At 46.7% G+C, this 22,340-nt stretch overlaps 1 protein-coding gene and 1 non-coding gene across 3 annotated transcripts in view; one reads left to right on the forward strand and one right to left on the reverse strand.

Annotated features, from left to right (window-relative positions):
• The first annotated feature begins 2,026 nt into the window (after positions 1-2,026).
• Positions 2,027-22,340, forward strand: part of STUM (stum, mechanosensory transduction mediator homolog) — a 58,853-nt gene continuing 38,539 nt past the window's right edge. For both annotated transcript variants that reach the window (XM_049776624.1, XM_049776623.1), the window contains exon 1: positions 2,027-2,222. In XM_049776624.1, the coding sequence (XP_049632581.1) occupies positions 2,027-2,222 (196 nt within the window). The remainder of the gene's footprint in view (positions 2,223-22,340) is intronic.
• On the reverse strand, positions 7,701-7,810 carry LOC126015290 (U6 spliceosomal RNA). Its single transcript, XR_007498169.1, has one exon. It is a non-coding gene; the product is annotated as a U6 spliceosomal RNA (small nuclear RNA).

A 22,340-nucleotide genomic window follows, 5' to 3' on the forward strand; every position in this document is an offset into this window, starting at 1 on the left:
CAGCTAAGACGTGCTTAAGTGGTTCAGATATGCTGTGAAAGAATAGTTAAAGAATATGGGTTATTTTCTAGATCTCTGAATAGCAATTATATAGATGAATTCTGGGGGTAGATTACATGCATTCAAATGTGGGCTTCTTTATTTTTGAGTGGGTGACCGGGTGCAAAGGATTTTCTCTCTTTAGATTCCCATTTGCAACCCTGAAAACCCTGAAAACTAACTTCCTAAGAGTGAGGGTCAGGATAAATTGAACACAAATGCATAGAAAAGGATTAATGCCTGGCCAAGCATGCTTGGATAAAATAAATGTGCACATTATTAGCTCCAATGGTTGATCATATCTCCCAGTACCATTTCCTGAGAGACCTTCCCTGGATTCACATTGAGATCTTGTTTCTCCAGCACTCCGCTTCACTCAGCTCAGGCGTCGTCACTGTCTGGAATTCTCCCACTGTTCAGTCCTTTGATTCATCTTTTAGATCAGCCAAGGCAGGGAATGGGTTTCTCTTCTGTCTCCCCAAAATCTGAGTCATATCAAGACTTCAATAAATATGTATTAAGTTGAATCTTACACAGTAACTCGAGCCCAGAACAGGAAGTGGGTTCTAAGTTAAACAGATAATTAGTAGTTTCATAGAGAAAAGAAGCCTTCCTTCCCTTCCCGTTTACATCTGACTGTCCTGCTTAAGCTGATTTGTGTATGTGGACATGATTCTCCTGATGCCCTGCTGGCCATCACTTTTTAACATTATTTTATTCATGTATCCATAAAAAAAATGGTCTCATGGTCTTTTAGCATCGAGAAAGAGAGAGGGAGAAAGAGAGTTAGGGGTGTCTGTTTCAGGGTCATTCAATCACTTATTCCTGGAGAAAGAGGATTACTGGGCAAGAATATACATCCATCCAATTATTACAAAAGATTTGCTCTAAGGGTAATTCTGATGCTTTGAACTTCGCTGACCTTAAGAGGCGATTGCTTTCTTGCATTCACTTCTTTTGGAAGAAGAGAAAGGGAGAAAGAGAAGATTACTCAGAAAACCAAATCCAACAGGGCCCAGGGAGTCTGGGTGAGGGTCCTGCTTGCAGCTGATCAGCAGCAGACGGCGCTGTGTCCTCGCTGGCTTTTGAACCAACACGTCGAGCTCACAAAAGGTGTGGGTTTTCCCCTGGACCATTGAGGGGATCCTTCCCAACACGCCCCCCTTTCTGGCTGCAGACTCCTATCTGTCCTGAGTGTGCGTGGGGTTTGGGAGTGCGTGGGGACAGGGGAAGGAATGAGAGGTCGGAGGAGACAGGATTCCCATTTTAACTAGGAGACCTGTTGGAAGAGCTTCTAGCTCTAAAAGCGACCCCAGCACGACTTCTTTTTTCCTTTTTTTTCTTTTTCCGACTTGCAGCACCTTCCATTAAATCGAAATGGATTAAACACTGGCAAGGAAACTGGCGCCGGTTCTTGGCCTCAGTCTCCCTAGGAAGGAACCGCGTCGTGCCGAGCAAAGATCTCAACCTGGATGGGACGCTGGAGCTCTAGTACAGCGGGTGGGGCGCTCAGCTTGTACGCGAGTTCAATCCCTGACACCCCATAAGGTCCCCAGGGCCCCGTGAGGAGTAATTCCTGAGTTCAGAGCTAGGAATCACCCCCTGAACACTGCCGATGTGAGCCCCCCTGCACGCCCAGGAGCTTGCAACCTCGAGGCGGGCCCTCGGCGGGCGCGCCCACCCGTCCCAGCAGCGGGACCCCAACTCGCCCGTTCCTCGGTGCTCTCCCCCGGGCCGGGATTCGTGCGGGGAGCTTTTGGGGCCAGGGGGGCGGAGAGCGCAGGGAGGCGCGTCGAGCGCTGTCGCCGTGTCACGCTGCCCTCCCCGCCCCTCCGCCGGGGCTGCGGAGCGCAAGACAGCGGAGCGCGCGGCAGAGGCCGGGCGCGTGGGGACGCGGGAGTGCGGGGTCCCGGGCGAGCCCCGCGGTGCACGGAGCCCCCGGACCACCGCCCGGCTGCCGGGGAGCTGCGCCGCGCCGCTCCGCGCCATGGAGCCTTCGCACAAAGACCCCGAGACGGCGGCGGCAGTGGGCACGGCGGCGGACCCCCGGGGCGCATCCTCGTCCAGCGGGGTAGTGGTGCAGGTCCGCGAGAAGAAGGGACCCCTGCGCGCCGCCATCCCCTACATGCCCTTCCCCGTGGCCGTCCTCTGCCTCTTCCTCAACACTTTCGTGCCGGGACTGGGTAAGAAAAGGGGTCCCCGGAGCCCCGGACGGACGGGTGGGGCGGGAGAGCTCGCAGCGCCCGCTGGCAGGTGGCCGGAGCGCGCCGAGTGGGCGCTCTGTGCGTTCGGACCCGACCGCCTTTGCCCCTCTCCGATCGATGCTTGGGGTGGCCCGACCCCCGAATTGCCAGCCATGGGCCCCGAATGTTGCACCTAGACGGGTTGCAGTTCCCCGCCCAGCCCAGTCGAGAGAAAGGGCGGTTCCCCCACCCTGGATGCGCCCCGAAACCAGGTCCGTTCTTTCAGCCGCGCGCCCTTTCTTCTGCCCCGGGCTGCAGGAGTCTTGCAAGGGGCGGCACGTGCGCTGCCAGGTTCCTCTGTTTTGGCTTTTTGGGAACTCTCAGGAGCTGGAGAAAAGGGGGGACAGCGCTTATAGGACAGCCCCCGCAGCCTCTCGGCGCTCCTAGCTCCCCGGGCCAGCACCCCGAAGTCCCCCCCACCCACCTAGCGCCCGCGATTCTTTCTGCACCGTGGGCGCCGAGGAAGTCCGGGAGGGGGGATGTGATGTGATGAGGGTGCATGGGTGGGTCTGGAGCGCCCTCCATCCTCTCCACCCCCTTCTGTAAAGGGTCTCTGGGACTCCTGACAGCACCAGCGCCCCGAATTTAGAAACAGATGCGACTCAGTGTTGGGGTGTTGCGGGGGGGGGGCAGAGAATGGGAAGTTTCTCCTACCCTCCTGCTCCAGGGCAAGGCCCTACTCTCTGCAGCCCCACTCCCACCCCCAGTCCTCCTTCTGGGCCCCGGCTACTCTTACCAGCTAGGAGGGTCCCCTACCCACCCCCCAGTTCCCTGCGGGGCTGTACAGAATGTAACTTGGGGGGGGGGGCTCTGCGGAGAAAGCCGCCCCCAGCCGTGGCTCCCCAACCCGCGTGCCCAAGAGGAGGGCGAGGGGGAGGTTTTCCAGGTCAATTCCCGCTTTTGCCACTGCCTGGCTCGCTGGCCAAGGGCACACCCAGCCAGCAGGCTAGGAGGGCAGGGGAGAGCCAGAGAACCGAGCTGTTTCTGTGACTGAATAGAAAGGGAGGAAGGTGTCTTTAGATGGGCTTCCATACCCTGCCCCCCCTGCCCCCAGCAAGCCCAGAGACATCAGCTGGGCTTCCCAGCACAGTTCCACTTTGGAGGAGGCAAATGTTCTCTTTCGAGTGTCAGTTCCCACCTGCTGGAGTCAAAACAGACTCCATCTCCCTGGGGATGTGAAGATCCGGGAGCAGGATGAGCCTTCATTCCAGTCTCTTAAAAAAGGGGAGGAATGTCATCTTTTAGTTTAGGTTTTTTTTGGGGGTGGTGGTGGTGGTGGGGTGGTGGGGAGAAGGCTTCCACTGGTAGGCAGGGGGCCTCTTCAAAGAGTATCAGACCTAAATGCCAGCAGAGTATGCACTAAGCTCTTGATGGGATTTTGAGCACCTGACTTTATTAGCTGCAGGTGAAAGACCCTGATGTGCACACAACCCCCGCCCCCCCCCCCGTCCTACGCTTTCTGGCCACTTGAGAACTTATTGCATGGGCTCTTGGGTCTCACATCACTAGATTCCTTTCTGGCCCCGCCCCCTGCCTTTTGTTACATGAGATTCCTATAAGATTTGGGTTTTTCTTTCTGTCCTCTTTCTTTCTTTCTTTCTTTCTTTCTTTCTTTCTTTCTTTCTTTCTTTCTTTCTTTCTTTCTTTCTTTCTTTCTTTCTTTCTTTCTTTCTTTCTTTCTTTCTTTCTTTCTTTCTTTCTTTCTTCTTTCTTTCTTCTCTTTTTCTTTCTTTCCTCCTTCCTTTCTTTTCTCTCTCTTTCTCTCTTTCTTTCCTCCTCTTCCTTCCTTTTTTCCTTCCTTCCTTCCCTTCTTTCTTCACCCATATGTGCTATGAGCTTACTCCTGGCTTCCCCCCCCCCAGGAAATCCAGGCTTTCTGAATTTCCTTTTTACTAATTGTCATTGTATAGGGTTTTTTGGGGGGGTGCAGACCCTTGGCCCTTTGTGCATTACATAGGATAGCAGGGCCAGTGAGATGTCATCCTTGGTAGTTTCTAATCTTCAGGGAAAGAATGCCCTTTCTCCTTGTGATGAAACACAGCCTCTCTCAGTGTCATCACTCATTCATTCCACGTGCTCTGCTGCACCACTTTGGTGTTCAGGGATTTGAGGATGAATCAATGTATGAGATGAACATAGATCATTAAAAGGCAAATGGCTCCAGACTTTGTTTAAAGTTGTAAGTGCTCCCTGTGATGGTAGCACGAACAGGGTTTTAGCAGATAGTAATTCTTTCTGGGTGGGACGTGGGTTCAGCAAATGCCTTCCCGCACTTCACTTCTGTCTCTGGGAACTGCTCAGACCAAAGAATGCCACTTTTATTTTTTTCCGAAAACGGTCTTTCCTGCAAATATTCTCTTTATTCTCAAACACTGGGCTGAATGAAGACTTGTCCTCCTTCTCTAATGAAGGTCTAGCCAGCCTGCAGAGAAGCCCAGTCCTCATCACTCTCCGTTCCTTCATGATCAACAACAGTGCTAGCAGGCCACTCTCAACACATCAGAGGGGTATTTCTTGACCTGGGAAGTATCTGAGAAGAAGCAATTTAGGATGACTCAGCCTCCTTATTCCACAAAAAACAGATTTTGAAAGTAGATGATGGTTGAGAGAGATGATCCCATCCCATTCAGGAAGATTCTACTAACAAAGACCATTGCCAGTATCTTTACATGCCAATAAGGAAAGCAAATATAATTATACTGGCACTGAAAGTTTATTGTCATGTCTCCACTGGCCAGAGAGCTTGTCTAGTTGGTCAAATGGAATAATTTTATTAATATTTAAGTCATATAATTTGTATTGACTTGGTAAAATGACAATATTAAAACTCAGTGATGGAAAGTGGGAGGGAGAAAGATATCTCTGGACTTTGCTTCAGACTAATGTGAACCAAAACATTACAGTTGACAATTTATAAATATTTATTCTCTTCCTAATATACTGTCTACTCTGACATTAGCTCAAGTTTTATTTTTCTGAATCACAGGCAGGTTCAGAGTCTCTTTCTTGACTCTGGGACTTGATGATTAATTATTTCCTTTACTTTTTTTGGCATCTTTTCTGTTGACCTTCTGTTACTGTTTTAAGAGTTCATTCTTGTTCTTTGTAAATGTAAATTTTGTGGATACAACAACCATTTAAAGTGCCTCCTTGATATCATATTTATGAATGTTGACTAGAATTATTCTCCTGGACTAAGAAGTAGTCATGTATTTGATTTCTCTGTAAATTAGGCAGGTTTCTAGGATGAAAGGAATAAGGGAGCTTACATCCTACTCATTTTCCTTCTCCTGTGTCTACTCTTCTTTCTTCCCCACCTGCTCCTCTTTTCTCCTCCTTCTCTTCTCCTCTCTTCCCCCTTCTCCTCCTCTTCTTCTTCTCCTCCTCCTCCTCTTCTTCTCCTCCTCCTCCTCCTCTTCTTTTTCTTCTCCTCCTCCTCTTCCTCCTCCTCTTCTCCTCTTCCTCCTCATCCTCTTCTTCTCCTCCTCCTCCTCCTCTCCTCTTCCTCCTCCTCTCCTCTTCCTCCTCCTCTTCTCCTCTTCTTCCTCCTCCTCCACCTCCTCCTCCTCTTCTTCTCCTTCTCCTCTACCTCCTCCTCCACCTCCTCCTCCTCTTCTTCTTCTCCTTCTCCTCTTCCTCCTCCACCACCTCCTCCTCCTCCTCTCCTTCCTATACCCCCTTCTCCTCCTCTTGCCAATGCTGCTATACTGTCACTCTAGCCCCCCTACACTCTCTTTTTTAAGGAGGGTATTGGAAGATGTAGTTCATCAAAACAAGAGGGTAAACTAGAAAAGAAGATGCAGGAAACAAAGATCTAATTTAGGATAGGTGGAAAAGCAACATCAGCATAATTCAACATAAAATCAGTTATCAAGTCTAAGAATAACCTTATAATAATGGGAGACTGGGAGATTCCAGGAAAAATGTTTGTGTGAGGTGATAGTTCACATAGTAAAGAGTAATACTGAGTCATTGCAATAAATTAAACTCGTTATTAAAAAATAAAAATGAAGCAAGCATAAACAGTAGTAACTGTTTTTGTAACTGCATTAAAGACAAAACACTGTAGAAATATATTTTGGGGGAGTTAAGTTTTGGAGCCACACCCATCGGCACTCAGGTTACTCCTGGCCCTGTACTCAGCAATTACTCCTAGAATGCCAGGGATCAAACCCTGGTCACCTGCATGTAAGGCAAACACCCTGCGTGCTGTGCTATCACTGGCCCCTGTGCAGAAATTTTAATATCAAAAAGAAAAGAAAAAAACCCCACCCATCTAATTAGATCAGGTCTTTAAGAAGAATAATGAAAAGATTCCAAGCAACTTATGGACAATATGGTTTAGAGGATACAAGTTTCTTGTGTTCTTTTTTTGGGTGAGCACACCCGGTGCCTCTCAGGAGTTACTCCTGGCTATGCGCTTAGAAATTGCTACTGGCTTGGGGGACCATATGGGATGCTGGGAGATAGAACCACGGTCCGTCCTAGGTTAGCGCATGCAAAGCAAACATCCTACCACTTGTGCCACCGCTCTGACCCTCAAGAGGGTACAAGTTTCTTTTAACAAAGAGAAGTGATATATACTTAAGAAAAATGTAATATTTTCCAACCTGCAAGGTAGAGCTCAAATCTGAGACACAATGAAAATGCTCTCAGGTCTGTGTGGTACATGGGGCTGGAGCGGTGACATGGAGCGGTAACACGGAGTGGTAAGGTATCTGCCTTGCCAGCGCTAGCCTATGACGGATCGAGGTTCAATCCCCTGGCATCCATATGTGGTCCCCCAAGGCCAGAAGCGATTTCTGAGTGCATAGTCAGGAGGAACACCTCTGAGCGTCACCAAATGTGGCCCAAAACACCAAAAAAAAAAATGGTGGGGGCCTGATTTGGATTGTAGGTGGTGGAAGGTTATATTTGTGTCCATAGGATCAGTAGTGTTCAATATGCATTCTTAGATGCTCTTTGACTCTGTAGCCAAGAATATCGCTTAGTCATATAGTATAGATCGTGCTCAGAGCTTTTCAGCTTCTAAAATCAACCACAGGCAAAGCACTGGAGACTATTTAATAGCAGCTGTAACAGAGGATTTGGAGATGTCTACCTTGACAGTATAAAATACAGAACATAGCTTCAGAAATGGGCCAGTAATATACTGAGGTAGATTAAACCAGTCCCAGTCACTCACTGTTTTCCTTGAAAGAGAAAATCATATCTGGCACCCAATCCCCAGTGGCTGTGCCCTGGTTTAAGAAGGGAAGGGACGTTTCCTTCCTTGCCCACTAAGCTCAATGTCAGCCATATGAATGGAGCGGCCTTTACTTTGTCTAAGCAGACACTTCAGGGAGGCCTTGGGAGAGACTGTCAGCCTTTTCCTTCTCTCTTGAGCACAGCACTACCCTATAAGTACAGCATATATTTTTTAATATGGAATGCTTCACGAATTTGCGTGTCATTCTTGCGCAGGGGGCCATGCTAATCTTCTCTGTATTGTTCCAATTTTAGTATATGTGATGCCGAAGGTGCAGCATATTTTTATGGAAGCCTTCCCTCAGGGACTGGGAGGTCAGGAAGGAGGCATGGTTATTACTTTGGCCAGTAGTACAGACCTGAAGGTTCAGTATTCCATTGGTGGTGTCCAGATGCTTGTGTTAGCAATGCTGGGATCCAGTGCTACACCTAGCACCGCTCAGGGGTCTGTGTGATACTGGGATAAAACTGAATCTCATACATGTGCTTCACCACTTTGAACTATCTCTTGGTATTTTTTTGTTTTTTTTTTTGTTTTTTTTGGGGGGCTGGGAAGAAGGCACACTGCAGTGCTCAGGCTTAGTCTTGGACTCTGCTCAGGGATCACTTCTAGAGGGTCTCAAGGGACCTTATGGGTACTAGGAATTGACCCTGGATTGGCCACATTCAAGGCAAATGCCATACTTGCTATACTGTTTCTCCAGCTCTAGCTATCATTTTGTCCCTCTCCCTCCCACTTGAGCTGTACTTCAGGGATTGCCACTCACCCATCAGGTGGATGAATCCAAGTGTCCACTCTCTTCTTTCTCTTTCTGACTTCGTAGGAGCATCACCCCAATTGCTCAGCTTTTTTTGTTTGATGGACTAACTCTGGCTCTGAAACACCCACACTCCTCACAGACCCTTCCCACTCTATTTCCTTTGATCATCTCACCGATCTTGAAGCTTGGAAGTTTCCCAGGGCACTTGATTCTTCCTCTTGATCCTCTCTTTCATCTCCATCTCTTTCCCACCTACACTCAGTTCCTGCAGTCTCCCTACCTTTAAGTGATTTTATTTTTCTTTTAAATGACTCCCTTCCAATGATATCTCCAATCAGACTTTTCCCCCCTCAACTCCATAGTCTTATATCCAACTATTTCTCGCCTTGGTTTTGTTTTTGGATCTAACTAGTGATATTCCTTCATTCTTGGGCTCTCTAGTAACAGTACTAAGGGACCATGTAGTGCTGGAGATTGAACCAGAGCTTTCTGCATGCAAAATTGTGTTCCAGCCCTTTAAGCTCTTTCCACAGTGCTAAATTTTCTCCTTAGAAACTTTAAAACATCTTAGACTTCTCCAAAATCAAATTTCTGATCTATTTCCTTAAGCCAGCTTCTCTCTCCTCTTTATGGATCAGATCAAATGGCCTTGTTCCAGTAGCTCACGTTCCATTAGCAAACTGGGACTCATCCTTCACTTCTCCTCTTGTCACGCCCTACGCCCAATCTGTCAACAAAAATTCTTGGCTCTGCTTTTCAATCTGTCCAGTCTCTGACCACCACTTCCCACAAGTCTCTGCCTCACTGGTTCAAGTCTTCATCGCCATCTGCTGAGATGGCAAAGAACTCTCAAGTTGTCTGTTCCACTCTGTTGATGCCCCTTAGAGGCATCTTCAATGTGGCAACCATTAAAAAAAACAAAAACCAACACCTCCACCCCACGTACCCCACCAAAATAATATGTGGCAACAAAAGTACTTCTTTTAGAACACAGTGAGAGGTCTGGGAATGGCTCAGTGGTAAAAGGACTGTCTTGTAAGTGTAAGGTGTCATGAGTTATTTTGTTTATGTTTTTGTTTTTTTGGGCCATACCTGGTGATGCTCAGGGGTTACCCCTGGCTATGCGCTCAGAAATAGCTCCTGGCTTGGGGGACCATATGGGACACCGGGGGATCGAACCACGGTCCAACCTAGTTAGCGTGTGCAAGGCAGATGCCCTACTATGTGCGCCAACCACTCTCTCCCCCATATGTCATGAGTTTTTATCCCAAGTGCTGCCCTCATGCTCGAGCAGTTTCAGTTGCTCTGCTGTCTGGATTCTCCAGGTGGCCAAAGAAATAGATTTCTGCCACATAAGTGTGTGGGAATACCATAACACAAGTGTGTAGCCTCTGGTGAACATTGCAGTGAAAGATGTTTCAGCACCATGGCTAGGCATGTGATCCCTGCTGAACACATATGTGAGGGTCACAGGCATCCCAAAGAATTGTACCGAGTCAGAATGTGCACAAATGCACAATGAAATGAGCATAGAGCCCTGGATTACATGTATGAAAGCCCTTGTAATGGAAGTGTATCATCCCTGTCAAGCACCCTAAACAAGTGTTGGGGCATCAGAGTTACATATATTCAAAACCCCTCATCTTCATAGCAATACCAGTGGCAAAGAAATGGAAAGGGAAAAACTCCATCCTGAGGGAGTTAGATGCATAGTGAAATGAAGCATTCTTAACAATATTGGAATTATAAATAAATCCAAAAGTTAATAAGGGAAGAATATTAAATAAACAATGGCTCTCCTTGTCCAGAGCACAATAGGTTGGAGAAAATGCCTTGCACTCAGGAGATCTGGGGAAGATCCTTGGATTTGGTCCCTGGCACCACATGCTCTGCCAGCACCAGGTTGGCAGATGCCCCTGATTGTCACTGGGTGTGGCCTCAAAGAGCCCCCCAAATTCTTTTGTTAGATTATTATACACCCTTAAATAAATCTAGATAGTTTGGTGGGTGGCAGAATTTCTATGGGTAAAAGAAAAGAAATTGGTTGAAAATTGTGCTGTTACTGTGATCTCAAGTTAATTTTTTTGTTCACTGGATTCTAATGCATCTCCTTTCCCCACAATTCTGAACTTGAAATGTAATTTAGCATTGAGATTGGAAGAAATTATTTTTTGTACTCATCTCATTTTAATATTTTATTTTTGGTTAAATTAGTGTTACGTTTATGACGAATAGTATCTTAAAATAATGTGCTGAGAAGCACATGCAGAGATACAGATTTTGATCCCTAGTACTACATGGTCCCTGAGACACTGAGATGGAAGCAACCCCTTACTACCCCCAGGGGTGAACCAAAAACTCTTTAACAATGACAAAAATACAAGCTAGAGGCTGTAGCAATAGCACAGCGGGTAGGGTATTTGCTTTGCACACTCAGACCCAGGTGTGGAAGACCAAGGTTTGATCCTTGGTATCCCACATAGTTCCCTGATCCTGCCAGGAGTAATTTTGAGTGCAGAGCCAGAAATAACCCTTAAATGTTACCGGGTGTGACCCAAAAACTAAAAGAAAAAGAAATACAAGCTAGACAAATGGTTGGCTGGCTGGATAGATAACACTGGAAGGAGACAGGTATATTCCAATCTTAATGGGTGATTTTGTTCTTTATATTTCTCTCGTACTTTTCAGATTTTTTTTTAAAATGAGACAGGAAAATGTATTGTTTTTATAATCAGGAGGGTGTATATATGTATGTATTTATATAGCTTCTTACAGTACTACAGTGCTCTGATGCAGTCATGGTAGTGATTTTTTTCATGATAGTGTTTTGACAATGTTGAAAACTGGGTGTCTACACCTCACTGACCTGACATTCCCCATGTGTTATATCTCATGTGTCTCATGTGTAAATGTCACTGTGCCTACTGTTATCATTGGTCAGAGGCCCCATTGCCACCTATAATACCAAATAATACCAACTCAATGAATGTTGTATGGTATCCCTTAGAAAGCAGGTGATTGAATTGTATCTGCATCAGATTCAAAGATGTACTGAGCATTTTTCTGAGTTCTTTCAAGGAGCCCAATGTGTGTAGGAGGCAGAGAATTTCAGGCAGCTGGCACTTCCAAGGGAGTATGTGCCTTGACTAGAACCACACTTGTTGACCTCCAAGGGCCTCTGCAGCTTGTCCCTGACATGCTATTCTTCCTCCTGGGGCCAGATCTGTGCTAAGTTGAGTATAAAGTCAAAAAAGACTCAGCTCCTCAGCCTAGTGGAAGGGGAACCAGTTGGAAGAAATGTGCATAGTATGAGCTTGGATGGGAAAAGGAACCAAGGCAGCCAGAGTCCTCCAACTAGCTCTCTGCTGAAAGTGATGCTTTCCTGGCAAACTTGACCTCTGGAGAGATGAATACCTAGTTAAATAAAGAGTAGGGTGGGCCATAAATATTTTCAGTTTTGTGTCAGATTTATGAAATCATAAAACCTCCAGGAAGGGGAGGGGCAGAAGGTTGCAGTTGACTAAAAGTCCCGAGTTTTCACAGCTGCCTCTGCCTCTGCAGCCCCAGGGAACCCAGAGCAGGTGACTGAACTGCTCTGAGCCTCAGTTTCCCTCTCTGTAAAATGGAAATAATAATTCCTGTTTGACCATTATCAGTGGCCTTTCTGTACATAACAAAGTCAAAGAGAATCTGCTGCAGAGTCATGGGCAGAATCTTCCTGTTCCTGGTGACTCTCGGGCTGGGGATTCCTCTGGGCACCAACCTAAGGGTTAGTTGGGTGGTGGTGAACACTGGCTATTCCAGGGAATAATCTGCCATACCCGGAGATGTTGTGGTTATGCTCCCCCAAATACAAGCCCTGCTCAGATCTGGAGACAACCCAAGTGCCTGAGAACAGATGAGTGGCTAAAGAAACTGTGGTACATCTATGGAGATACTACATAACTGTTAAAAAATGAAATCATGAAATTTGCTTATACATGGATGTATATAGAGAATTTTTTGAGGGGTTTTGGCCACACATGGTGATGCTCAGGATTACTCCTGGCTATGTGCTTAGAAGCAGCTCCTGGTTTGGGGGACCATATGGGACACTGGGAATCGAACCCAGGTCCATCCTGGGTCAGCTGTTTGCAAGGCAAATGCTCTACCGCTGTGCTATCACTCTGACCCTGTATGTATGTGTGTGTGTGTGTATATTATATATATATATATATATATATATTATATATTTTATATATATATATATATATACATATATATATTCATGCTGAGTGAAATCGGCCAGAGGAGGGGATAAACATAGAATAATCTCATTTGTGAGATAGAAGAAAAATATTATGGTATTAATATCTAAAGATAATAGAGATGAGGATTAGGAGGACCAGTCCATGGTAGGAAGCTTGACACAGGAGTGGTGAATGCAGTTAGGATAGTGAATGGTTGATCCATTGTGACTATGATAGTTGGAACTGATCACTCTGGACAAGAACTGAGTGCTGAAAGGGAATAAAGTGATATGCATTGAACTTCTTCATCAGCAATAGTGTAAACCAGTGACAACAAAGAAGAGGGCAGGGTAAAATACCTACCTTAAATGTAGTCAGGGGAAGGTTGTGGTGAGGGGGAACTGGGGACATCAGTGGTGGGAAAAGTGCACTGATGAAGGGGTGTGTGTGTACATTCTATGACTGAAACTCAACCATGAACAATTTTGTAATTATGGTGTTTAAATAAATATATTAAGAAAAATACAGGTCCTGCTCATGGGATTCATCTCAGAGGTTGACTTATTGTTTGGAAAGAGGCCTTGGGAGCATCAATAGGTGAATATAAGTGTGTGCTTAGTGTGTGTGGGGGGGGATAGGGATCATACATATCATGATCCATGAACTTTACCTCTGGCTCTTTTACTATAAACATTAGAGGTTGGGGGCGCAGGTCTGTTTGAATGTACCATCTCACAGGATGTAGATAACTTCCCCTTTTTTCCTTCAGGCGGTCATTGCTATCACCTGGATATGGTATGGCCTGAGGAGCTGTTTGTGGGGACAGGTGTATCTTTCGTATGGGAACATCTTTTTCTCTTTTAAACATCTTTATTTTACTTAAAATATGGGAGCTTAATGAAAATCAGGGGCTGGTTCTCAGTGGCCCAGGCTTGATACGTTTTCTCCAACTCCTGTTATTGAGACTACTTAGGGCAATCCTAAGGCAATGATGAGATAATAGATAATTAGAAATATTTTCCTAATCAGCAGAACAGAGGGGTTCAGACCTTCAGAAAGATCTTACTTTACACTAACGTAGTCACTTTTCTTTTTTTTTTATATTCCCAGTTTTTTTTTAATATAATTTTTATTTTGATCATAGTGGCTTACATATTGTTGACAATAATATTTTAGGTACATATTTACATAAAATCAGGGAGAATTCCCATCACCAAATTGTCCTCCCTACACCTCCGTTTTTGTCCTTCCTCCCATTTCCTCTTCCCTCACCCCCAGGGCGGCTAGAATATGTGGTCCCCTCTGTATCTAACCTACTACTTAGTAGTCTTGCACCTGTTTGGTCTTGATGCCTCCCTTATTTCCGCCTCTAACTGGAGGCAGGACTAGCTAGTTCAAGTTGCGTGGTTTTGCCTGAAAAAGAGAAAATAAATAAACTGGGGTAAGCGTAGTCACTTTTCTTGAAAGAAAGAAAACAAGAGGAGTGGGGCTGGTTCAGTGGCTAAAAGCCTCGCAAATATGAGATCAAGAGTTCGATCCCTAGGACATGAAAGCAGATTGAGGAAGGTGCTTGCCTTGCATGCTGCCAATCTGTTTTCATCCCCCACACCACATACGAACACCACTAAGAATGATCCTTGAGCACAGAGCCAGGAGTAACCTTGAATACCACCAAGTGTGACTCAAAAACCAAAAATGGGGGGAAAAGGGAGCTCAATCCCCAGAAATACCGACATGCACTGAACAGGCTCCCAGTGGTGCTGATGTTTGGGATCCCTGGTTGGGCACCACAACAAATGTGTGATCTCCAAACCACTGAGCGTAGTAGCCCTGGAGGTCACCATAGCCACAAGATGTGTGATCAACACACCAGAAGTGAGTGTGAGCATGGCAGCCCCTTGAGCATATGCTCAGATCAGGAATGCAGGTGGGTATTGGCAGGATCCCCAGGTGGAGGTGACATTCCATAGGCTTTGATATCTTTTGCTTGGGAAGGTGAACCAGGCCCAGAATACTATGTTAGTGGAGAACCTCTACAAGGCCAGTGGCCCAAGTCTCCCGGGCTTGGCATCTCCATAGCTCTTACCTGCAGCCGAAACTGTCCTATTGCCACAGGGCCTAGTTTGTAGGTGACTTACTGTGATCCGGTTCATAAGGGCACCAAGCTGGATCATAGGGAAAAGGCAGCAGGACAACACGTGACCCTTAGTCACCCAACAGATACCCCACATTGGGACCTGCTTTCCACCATCCAGCCTTTTGTTTCCCCTCTGTGGTTTGTTTTTGTTTTTGTTTTTCGGGCCACACCTGTTTGATGCTCAGGGGTTACTCCTGGCTAAGCACTCAGATATTGCCCCTGGCGTGGGGGGACCGTATGGGACGCCGGGGGTTATCGAACCGCGGTCCTTCCTTGCAAGGCAGACACCTTACCTCTAGCGCCACCTCTCTGGCCCCTCCCCTCTGTGGTTTTAATGAGATTGTTTATATACCATAAAATTTATTTTTAATGGTGAGATTACTCCAAGGGCTGAAGTGTGGATTTCACATTGTAGGATATTTGGGATTGACCCCAGCACTCCATTGATCCCAAGCAGGTGGGAAGTGGAGCCCTCAAAACAAACTGCAACTAAGTTTAGAGAGCTCAAAGGCTTAGCATATGCTTTCTTGGGTTTGATCCTGCCACTTCATATCCCAGCACAGCATTGAGCGTAGCCACTGAACTTCAGAGAATGACCCCAAAACAGAAACAAACCACCACCACCACAAAAATGTTTAAGCAGTGCAAGAGCTGAGCAATGATCCAAGAGGAGCCCCGAGCACTGCAGGGTGTGCACCTGCCCCCCAAAGAAATCCTCCCAGAAATCTCTCAGAAGCTTTTATTTTTGCGGTTTTAGTGCACTCATAGCCTTTTTGCCCCTCCTGCCCCATGTTCCCATCTCACTCTATGACCACTTGCTTAGGCATTTGAAGCCTTGCCCTACACACAATCCTTAATGCAATGGAAGAGTGTGTGGGGCCTGTCCTATCTGCAGTCTCACCAGGCTTCTGTGCTCCTGCAGAAATGCACATCTTGAAGGTGAGGCTTGCATTGTGGCTACAGATGGACGAGACACAGCAGGATGAAAGCATCTGGAATAAACAGCGCTTGGCAGGCTGTCACATTTTATGTTCTGTTTTATTTCCAAAAAGAGCCTCTATCCAAGGAGAAAAATATTCTTAATGAAAAGAGAGCTGTATGGTGCCAGAGGTAGTGTTGGAAACAGGACAGTTCTGGGGTGGTGCCATCCCACCCTCAGGCACATCTGAGCTCAGACTGGTTGAGAGAAGTGTCGTATCGGGCCATGCAGCAGAAAGGAGTTCCCAGGCTGCAGGATTCCGGGTTTGAGAACCACACCCAGTAGTGCTTGACAGCTACTTCTGCCTCTGTGCTCTGTGGCATAGAGGACCCTATGGTTCGGGAACTGAAGCTGGGCTTCCTGTGCCAGACCCTGCACCAGACCCTGTGCCACACCATGGGTTTGAACTGTTGAGCTCTTCCCAGCCCACGAGGGTTGTTTTCACAGTGGAAGCACATTCGGCCTGTACTTTTTAGCTCTGATCATTCCCTATTCCTACTACAACAGTTCTCTGCATAAATGGAGCAATTTGCATCGAGGGACGTCACTGCTCTTTCCCTTAGTCAAACTGAGATGTTGCTGAACTGCTGGTTACCCTTCTGCCCTCCTTCTGCTGGAGCCCCTCTTTACCACCAGAGCAGTTCCTAAAGGGGTTGATGATTGGTTGATGATTGCTCAAAGGGCTGGAGCACATGTTCTGGGCACCATGTTTGACCTCCTGACCTCTACCAGGGATAGTTAGTGATTCACAGAACCACTGGGGAGCCCCCCCCCCCAAAGAAGATCCTATTAAGCCTTTTACTTTGCTCCTCTTAAGTCTGAGGTGATTGCCCCTGGAGGCACCTCTTACAAGAACTGGCTATGCAACTATGGACTCTCAACTCCTCTCTCTCTCTCTCTCTCTCTCTCTCTCTCTCTCTCTCTCTCTCTCTCTCTCTCTCTCTCTCAAGATCCTATTAGGCCTTTTACTTTGCTCCTCTTAAGTCTGAGGGGACTGCCCCTGGAGGCACCTCTTACAAGAACTGGCTAAGCAACTATGGACTCTCGACTCTCTCTCTCTCTTATTTTCTCTCTCTCTCTCTCTCTCTCTCTCTCTCTCTCTCTCTCTCTCTCTCCACTCTTTCTCTCCCCCCTCCTTTCTTTTTGTTTGCCACACTTGGTTGTGCTCAGGGTTTATTCCTGGCTCTGTGTTCAGAGATCACTCCTGGTGAAAACTCAGGACCATATGCTGTGTTAGAAATCTAACCCAGGTTGGCCACATGCAAGGCAAGCACCTGCCTTACCAGCTGTACTATCTCTCTGCCTTCTTGCTCTCCTTTAATTCTGGCTCTTGCAATCTCTTATGAGAAACAGCTCCTTGAAGGTTGGTGCTCTGCTGTGGTTGCTTCAGCCCCTCACAGAACTTGGCACCATTTCAGCATCTGTCAGCACAGAGATCCTGGGAAGATAGTACAGGGGTTAATGTGCTTGTTTTCTTGTGGCCAATCCGAGTGTGATCCCTAGCACTGCATGGTTCTCTGTGTATTTCCAGGCCCAACCCTGAAAAAACCCCACCACTGCTGGAGTGACCCAAGTATCCCCAGAACCACAGGGCTCTAGCAGCATGGTATCCCTGGGCCCTGATGTTGATTTGCCCACCTAGTTGGCAGTGAATTTTCAGGTTACTCACCCCTCACCCCAAATCAACAGTAATACTGGGCCAGGAATGTAGTTCAGTGGGAAGGCAATGCTGAGTAGAGGAGACCCTGATAATCACCGATACTGAAAATCAGCACAGACAGAACCATATGCATATGTGTAGGAACTTCTAATTTAGAGTACATCCAGAGTAGATCCTTTTTCCTCTAACCTTGCACAGGTCACCTGGCAGTGCAAAAAGGATTCAAGGGAAGAGCTGTCAGGGCCCCAGGAAGGATCAGGGTGAACTGGGTGTTGCGGTCACTCAGGGAATGAAATGGGGCACAGAAGGGCAATTGGCTCCCCCTTGCTGGAGAGGGCTTGCTCTGTGTGGATTAATTGGGACAGTTAGCATCAGGATGTTACTCTGAAGTACTGGGCCTCTCCACATCCTTGCAGGCTGGCCAGCTAATAACTGACCAGCAGCTCTGGAAGCAGGTGAGAAGATGCATCTTCTAATACCTTTTAAAGAATGATGAGTCTGAGACCAGAGAGATAGTGCAAGGACTAAGGTGTTTGCCTTGCATGTAGCTGACTTTGGTTCAATCTCTGATATCACATATGGTCTTCTGAGCACTGCCAGGAGTGATCCCTGTGCTCAGAGCTAGCAGTAAGCCTTAAACATTGCTGAGTGTGGTCCCAAGTTTAATAATGAATTAAAATAAACTCGTTTTAAAAAAGAGTAGTGGGGTAGAAAACTTTGTCACAAAGATTCAGGGAGTGCAGAGCAGAGAAGAGACCACCATGACAATAATAGTCGAAAATTATCATTCTGAACAAGAACTAGATACTGAAAAGAAGTAAAATGAAATGACATGACACCCCTTCAGTAACCATATTGCAAACCACAGTGTCTAAACTGGTATAAAAAGGACAAGAAAGGAGGCCGGAGTGATAGCACAGAGGTAAGGTGTTTGCCTTGTATTCAGCCAACATAGAATGGACCGGTTCAAATACTGGCATCCCATTTGGTCCCCCGAGCCTGCCAGGAGCGACTTTTGAGCACAGAGCCAGGAATAACCCCTGTGACCCCCCCCCAAGAAAAAGGACAAGGGGCCCGGAGAGATAGCACAGCGGTGTTTGCCTTGCAAGCAGCCGATCCAGGACCAAAGGTGGTTGGTTCAAATCCCGGTGTCCCATATGGTCCCCCGTGCCTGCCAGGAGCTATTTCTGAGCAGATAGCCAGGAGTAACCCCTGAGCACTGCCGGGTGTGGCCCAAAAACCAAAAAAAAAAAAAAAAAAAAGAAAAAGGACAAGAAAGAGGATATATAGAGAGAGGGGGGGGATGCCTGCCAAAGAGGCAGGCAGTGGGTAGGGTAGGAGAGAAATCTGGGACATATATGGAGGGAAATGTGCACTGGTGAAAGGGTGGGTATTGAACATTGTATGTCTGAAACTCAAGATTAACTTTATTTTGTATTTGGGCCACACCTGATGGTACTCGGGAGTTACTCCTGGCTCTTGCTCAGGACTCAGGGAACCATACAGGATGTCAAGGATTGAACCCTGGTCGGCTGCATGCAAGACAAGTGCCTTAACCGCTGTGCTATCACTCTGGCCCAATTGAACAACTATGATGTAACTATGTATTTCATGATGATTCAATTTAAGAAATTATTAATTAGAAAAAGAAGAACGATGACTTTGGGCATAATTAGTGAGGATCTAAAAGCAAAGCAGGATATTTATATGAACTTAAAATGTTTCTCCATCGGCATAGAACTTGTGATGAGAGAAAAAAACTGTACAGTGAAGAAAGAAGACATCTCTAGATGATCAACACAAACATCACCCAGGCATTGAACTGTCATGCTAGGAGGGAACAGCTGGTATCTACGTGACGTGTACAGCACAGGGAAACCATGGGACAGAAAGCAGCAGGTCGCAGATGTGGTGTGGATGGTTCAGAGTGGAGCAGGCAGGACAGTAGCCATTGAGGACATGTGTGTGGTTGCTCATGCGAAGGGCTTCTTCAGGGCTGAGAGAAATGGTGATGGTGGTGGGTGCACAGCTCTGAGATGCTAAATGTTGCTGAATTCTTAAATAGGCAAATGCTAGGATATGTGAGTTGCAACTCAAGTCAGCTGTCAAAATTAGCTTTCGCACTGAGGGACAGAGAGACCTCCTGATGTGACAGCCCGAGAGGGACACAGTGTCCCTTTTTTGGTATTCCAGCTGAGGAGGATGCAGAGCTTGGAGCTATTCATGAGGAAACAGAAAGTACTAATGAAGGACAGATTCCAACCCCCTGGTCCTCAAGCTTCAGAAGTCTCAGTCAAGAAAGATGAAAGGAGATTAGAAGCCAACACAGAATGATCTTGGCTTGGATCATGGGCAGGAGGAAAAGAGAATGCCAGTAAGGACATTCTTATGACAACAGACAAAACTGGTAAATGAACTGTGGATTTGAGACAATGTCTTTCTTCCAAAGCTTTTGTTCAGCGAAGGAAGCCATCAACAAAACGCAAAGCAGAACAGATCAAATACAGTCTCCATAGTCTATTATTGCCTGTCACGATGACTGTCCTGTGACTGAGAGCACACGACTTTGTTCTCTGAAGACACACAGCAGTGTTGAAGGCTACAGGGATGCGCTTTCTTCACAAGCAGGTCAGAAAAAAATAACAGAAGAATGAAAGAGACCAAAACAAGGCACAAGTGTTAAACCTAGTTATCTGGGGAAAGAATAAATAGTTCTCTGTTATTATTCTTGGAACTTTCAACCTTATGGAATGCAGGTTAAAATGTAAAGATTGTTTAGCTAAAATTTAAACACTCAGAACAGTGGCACCTGAATATAAACTACTGTACTTCAGTAAACCAGCTTTTTCTTATCACTTTAAAATAGGGACCAGAGGGGCTGGAGACATACTATGTCGAGAGGACTCTTGCCTTGCGTGTGGCTGATCCAGGTTAGATCCCTATCATTCCATGGTCCCCTAGGAATAATCTCTGAGCACAGAGCTAGGAGTAACATAACAGTGTGGCTTAAAGAACAAACAAACAAAAAAAGGGCTGGAGTGATAGTACACCAGGTAGGACACTTGCCTTGCACAGAGCTGACCGTAGTTTGATCACCAGCATTCCACATTGCCAGGAGTATTTCCTGAGTACAGTCAGGAGTAATCCCTGACAATTGCCAAGCATGTCCCCAAAACAAAACAAATAACCCCCCAATGGGGCCAGAGTGGTAGTACAGTAGATAAGTGCCTTATACCTGACTGACCCAGGTTCTATCTCTGGCATTCCACATGGTTCCTTGAGCACCACCAAGAGTAATTCCTGAGTCAGGTATAGCCCACAATTAAATATAAAATAAAATAACACAGGGGCTAGAGATATAGGGAATTTGGCCAAACCCAATTTGATGCCCTACATCACAAGTAGTCCCCTAAGCACTTCCAGACATTTCTGGTGAGCACAGAGCCAGGAGCAAACCTTGAGTATTGCTGGGTGTGGCTGACTCCCTCCTCTATTCAACTCCTTGTGTGTGCATGAGCATGCATGCACTGTGCAAATGCACACACATATCTATTAGCTCTTATGTAAGCCAGGTACCTTTGGAAGCTACAAAAGAAAATGTGGAACATGGGGGTATTGACTTGCGGGGTCCAGATCCCCAAAAGACTTTCTTTTGAATTCCCTTCCTCTGGAACACAAGTTTTAAGGCAGCCATTTGAAAGTGGAGCCTTTTCTTCTGCTTAGACTTCATAGGCTTGGGTCTAAGCACAGTGCAGTCCCCAGGAGGCTGGGCCAGTGCACCTGTGGAATTCACTACAGTGCGTGTACAGCAGGGGCCCTCAGGATCTTGAACACTTCAGCCAGCACTAGAGCAGCTCCCAGTCCTTAGAGATGGTCCAGGTCAAGCCCAGATTTCACATCTCACTGTGGAGTTCAAGAATCATTCATGGGTGGGCCAGAGAAATACTCCAGCAGGTAGGATGCTTGCTTTGCATGCAGTAGTTGGCCTGAGTTTGGTCCTCAGAAACCTGTGCCTTCCTTTTAGCACCACCGTGAGAGGTCCCTAAGCACAAATCCAGGAGTAAGCCCTGAGCAAGTACTGCTAGGTGTGTCCTGAAAACCATAGAAAGAGAAAAGGACCAGCCCATGACATGAAACTTACCACAGAGATTGGTGAGTGAGTGAGACAATGCCTGTCTCAAAGACAGGCAGGGGTTGGAGGAAGAGGGAGATGGGGGGGGGCATTGGTAGTGAGAAGGTTGCACTGGTAAAGGGGGGATGTACTTTTTATGACTGAAACCCACCTATAAACATGTTTGTAATCATGGTGCTTAAATAAATATATTAATAAAAAATGAAAGAAAAAAATAGAATAGCAACTGCAGACTGCAGTCTCTATGGGCCCCCACCAGCTCTTTGCCAAGGTGACACATCTTGCTTAAACATCAGGATGAATGATGATTGAGGTCCCTCCACCATCAGGACCGTTGTCCCTAGAAAGCAGGCTTACTGCCACTCAAGCCCCACAAGGAAAACGTCTGCTAGGATAAGAAGCTTGTTTCTGAGACTTGTGGAGGGTGCTGTGCCCAGATTAAAAAAAAAAAAGAAAGAAAGAAAAAAGAAAAAGAATCACCAATAAAGCTCAAAGAACTCAGTGTCCAAGGAGCTGCCACCCCTGTCTGGGAAGGCAGAGCCTCTTGCAAGCCTTGGAGACTTGGAGGGTCACAGCAGTGGAATGTTTGCAGTATTTGCTCTGTGGTTTGACTCAGAGGAGAAAAAGAAATAAACAGTGCCATGTTAGGCTCAAATCGCTGAAGTTCTGAGACTCAGGCTAGGTGGGGGGAAGGGTGCAGGGGAAGCTCTCAGGTCTCAGGTTTGGAACCGTCAGAGAGTGGTCCTGAGCCTCCTGCATCTGCACCCTGCACTGAACCTGCTGCATTCTGAGAAGAGGGTTAGAGGATTGTTTTGGGGGAAAGCGAAGCAAAACAGAGATGCCACGGCTCTGCCAAGACACAGCTGCTTGGCTGGGACCTTTCCTGGGTGGCAGCACTGTGCTTTCTTTTTCC

The sequence above is a fragment of the Suncus etruscus genome, chromosome 7 (genome assembly GCF_024139225.1).
Source record: "Suncus etruscus isolate mSunEtr1 chromosome 7, mSunEtr1.pri.cur, whole genome shotgun sequence".
Classification (NCBI taxonomy): Eukaryota; Metazoa; Chordata; class Mammalia; order Eulipotyphla; family Soricidae; genus Suncus; species Suncus etruscus.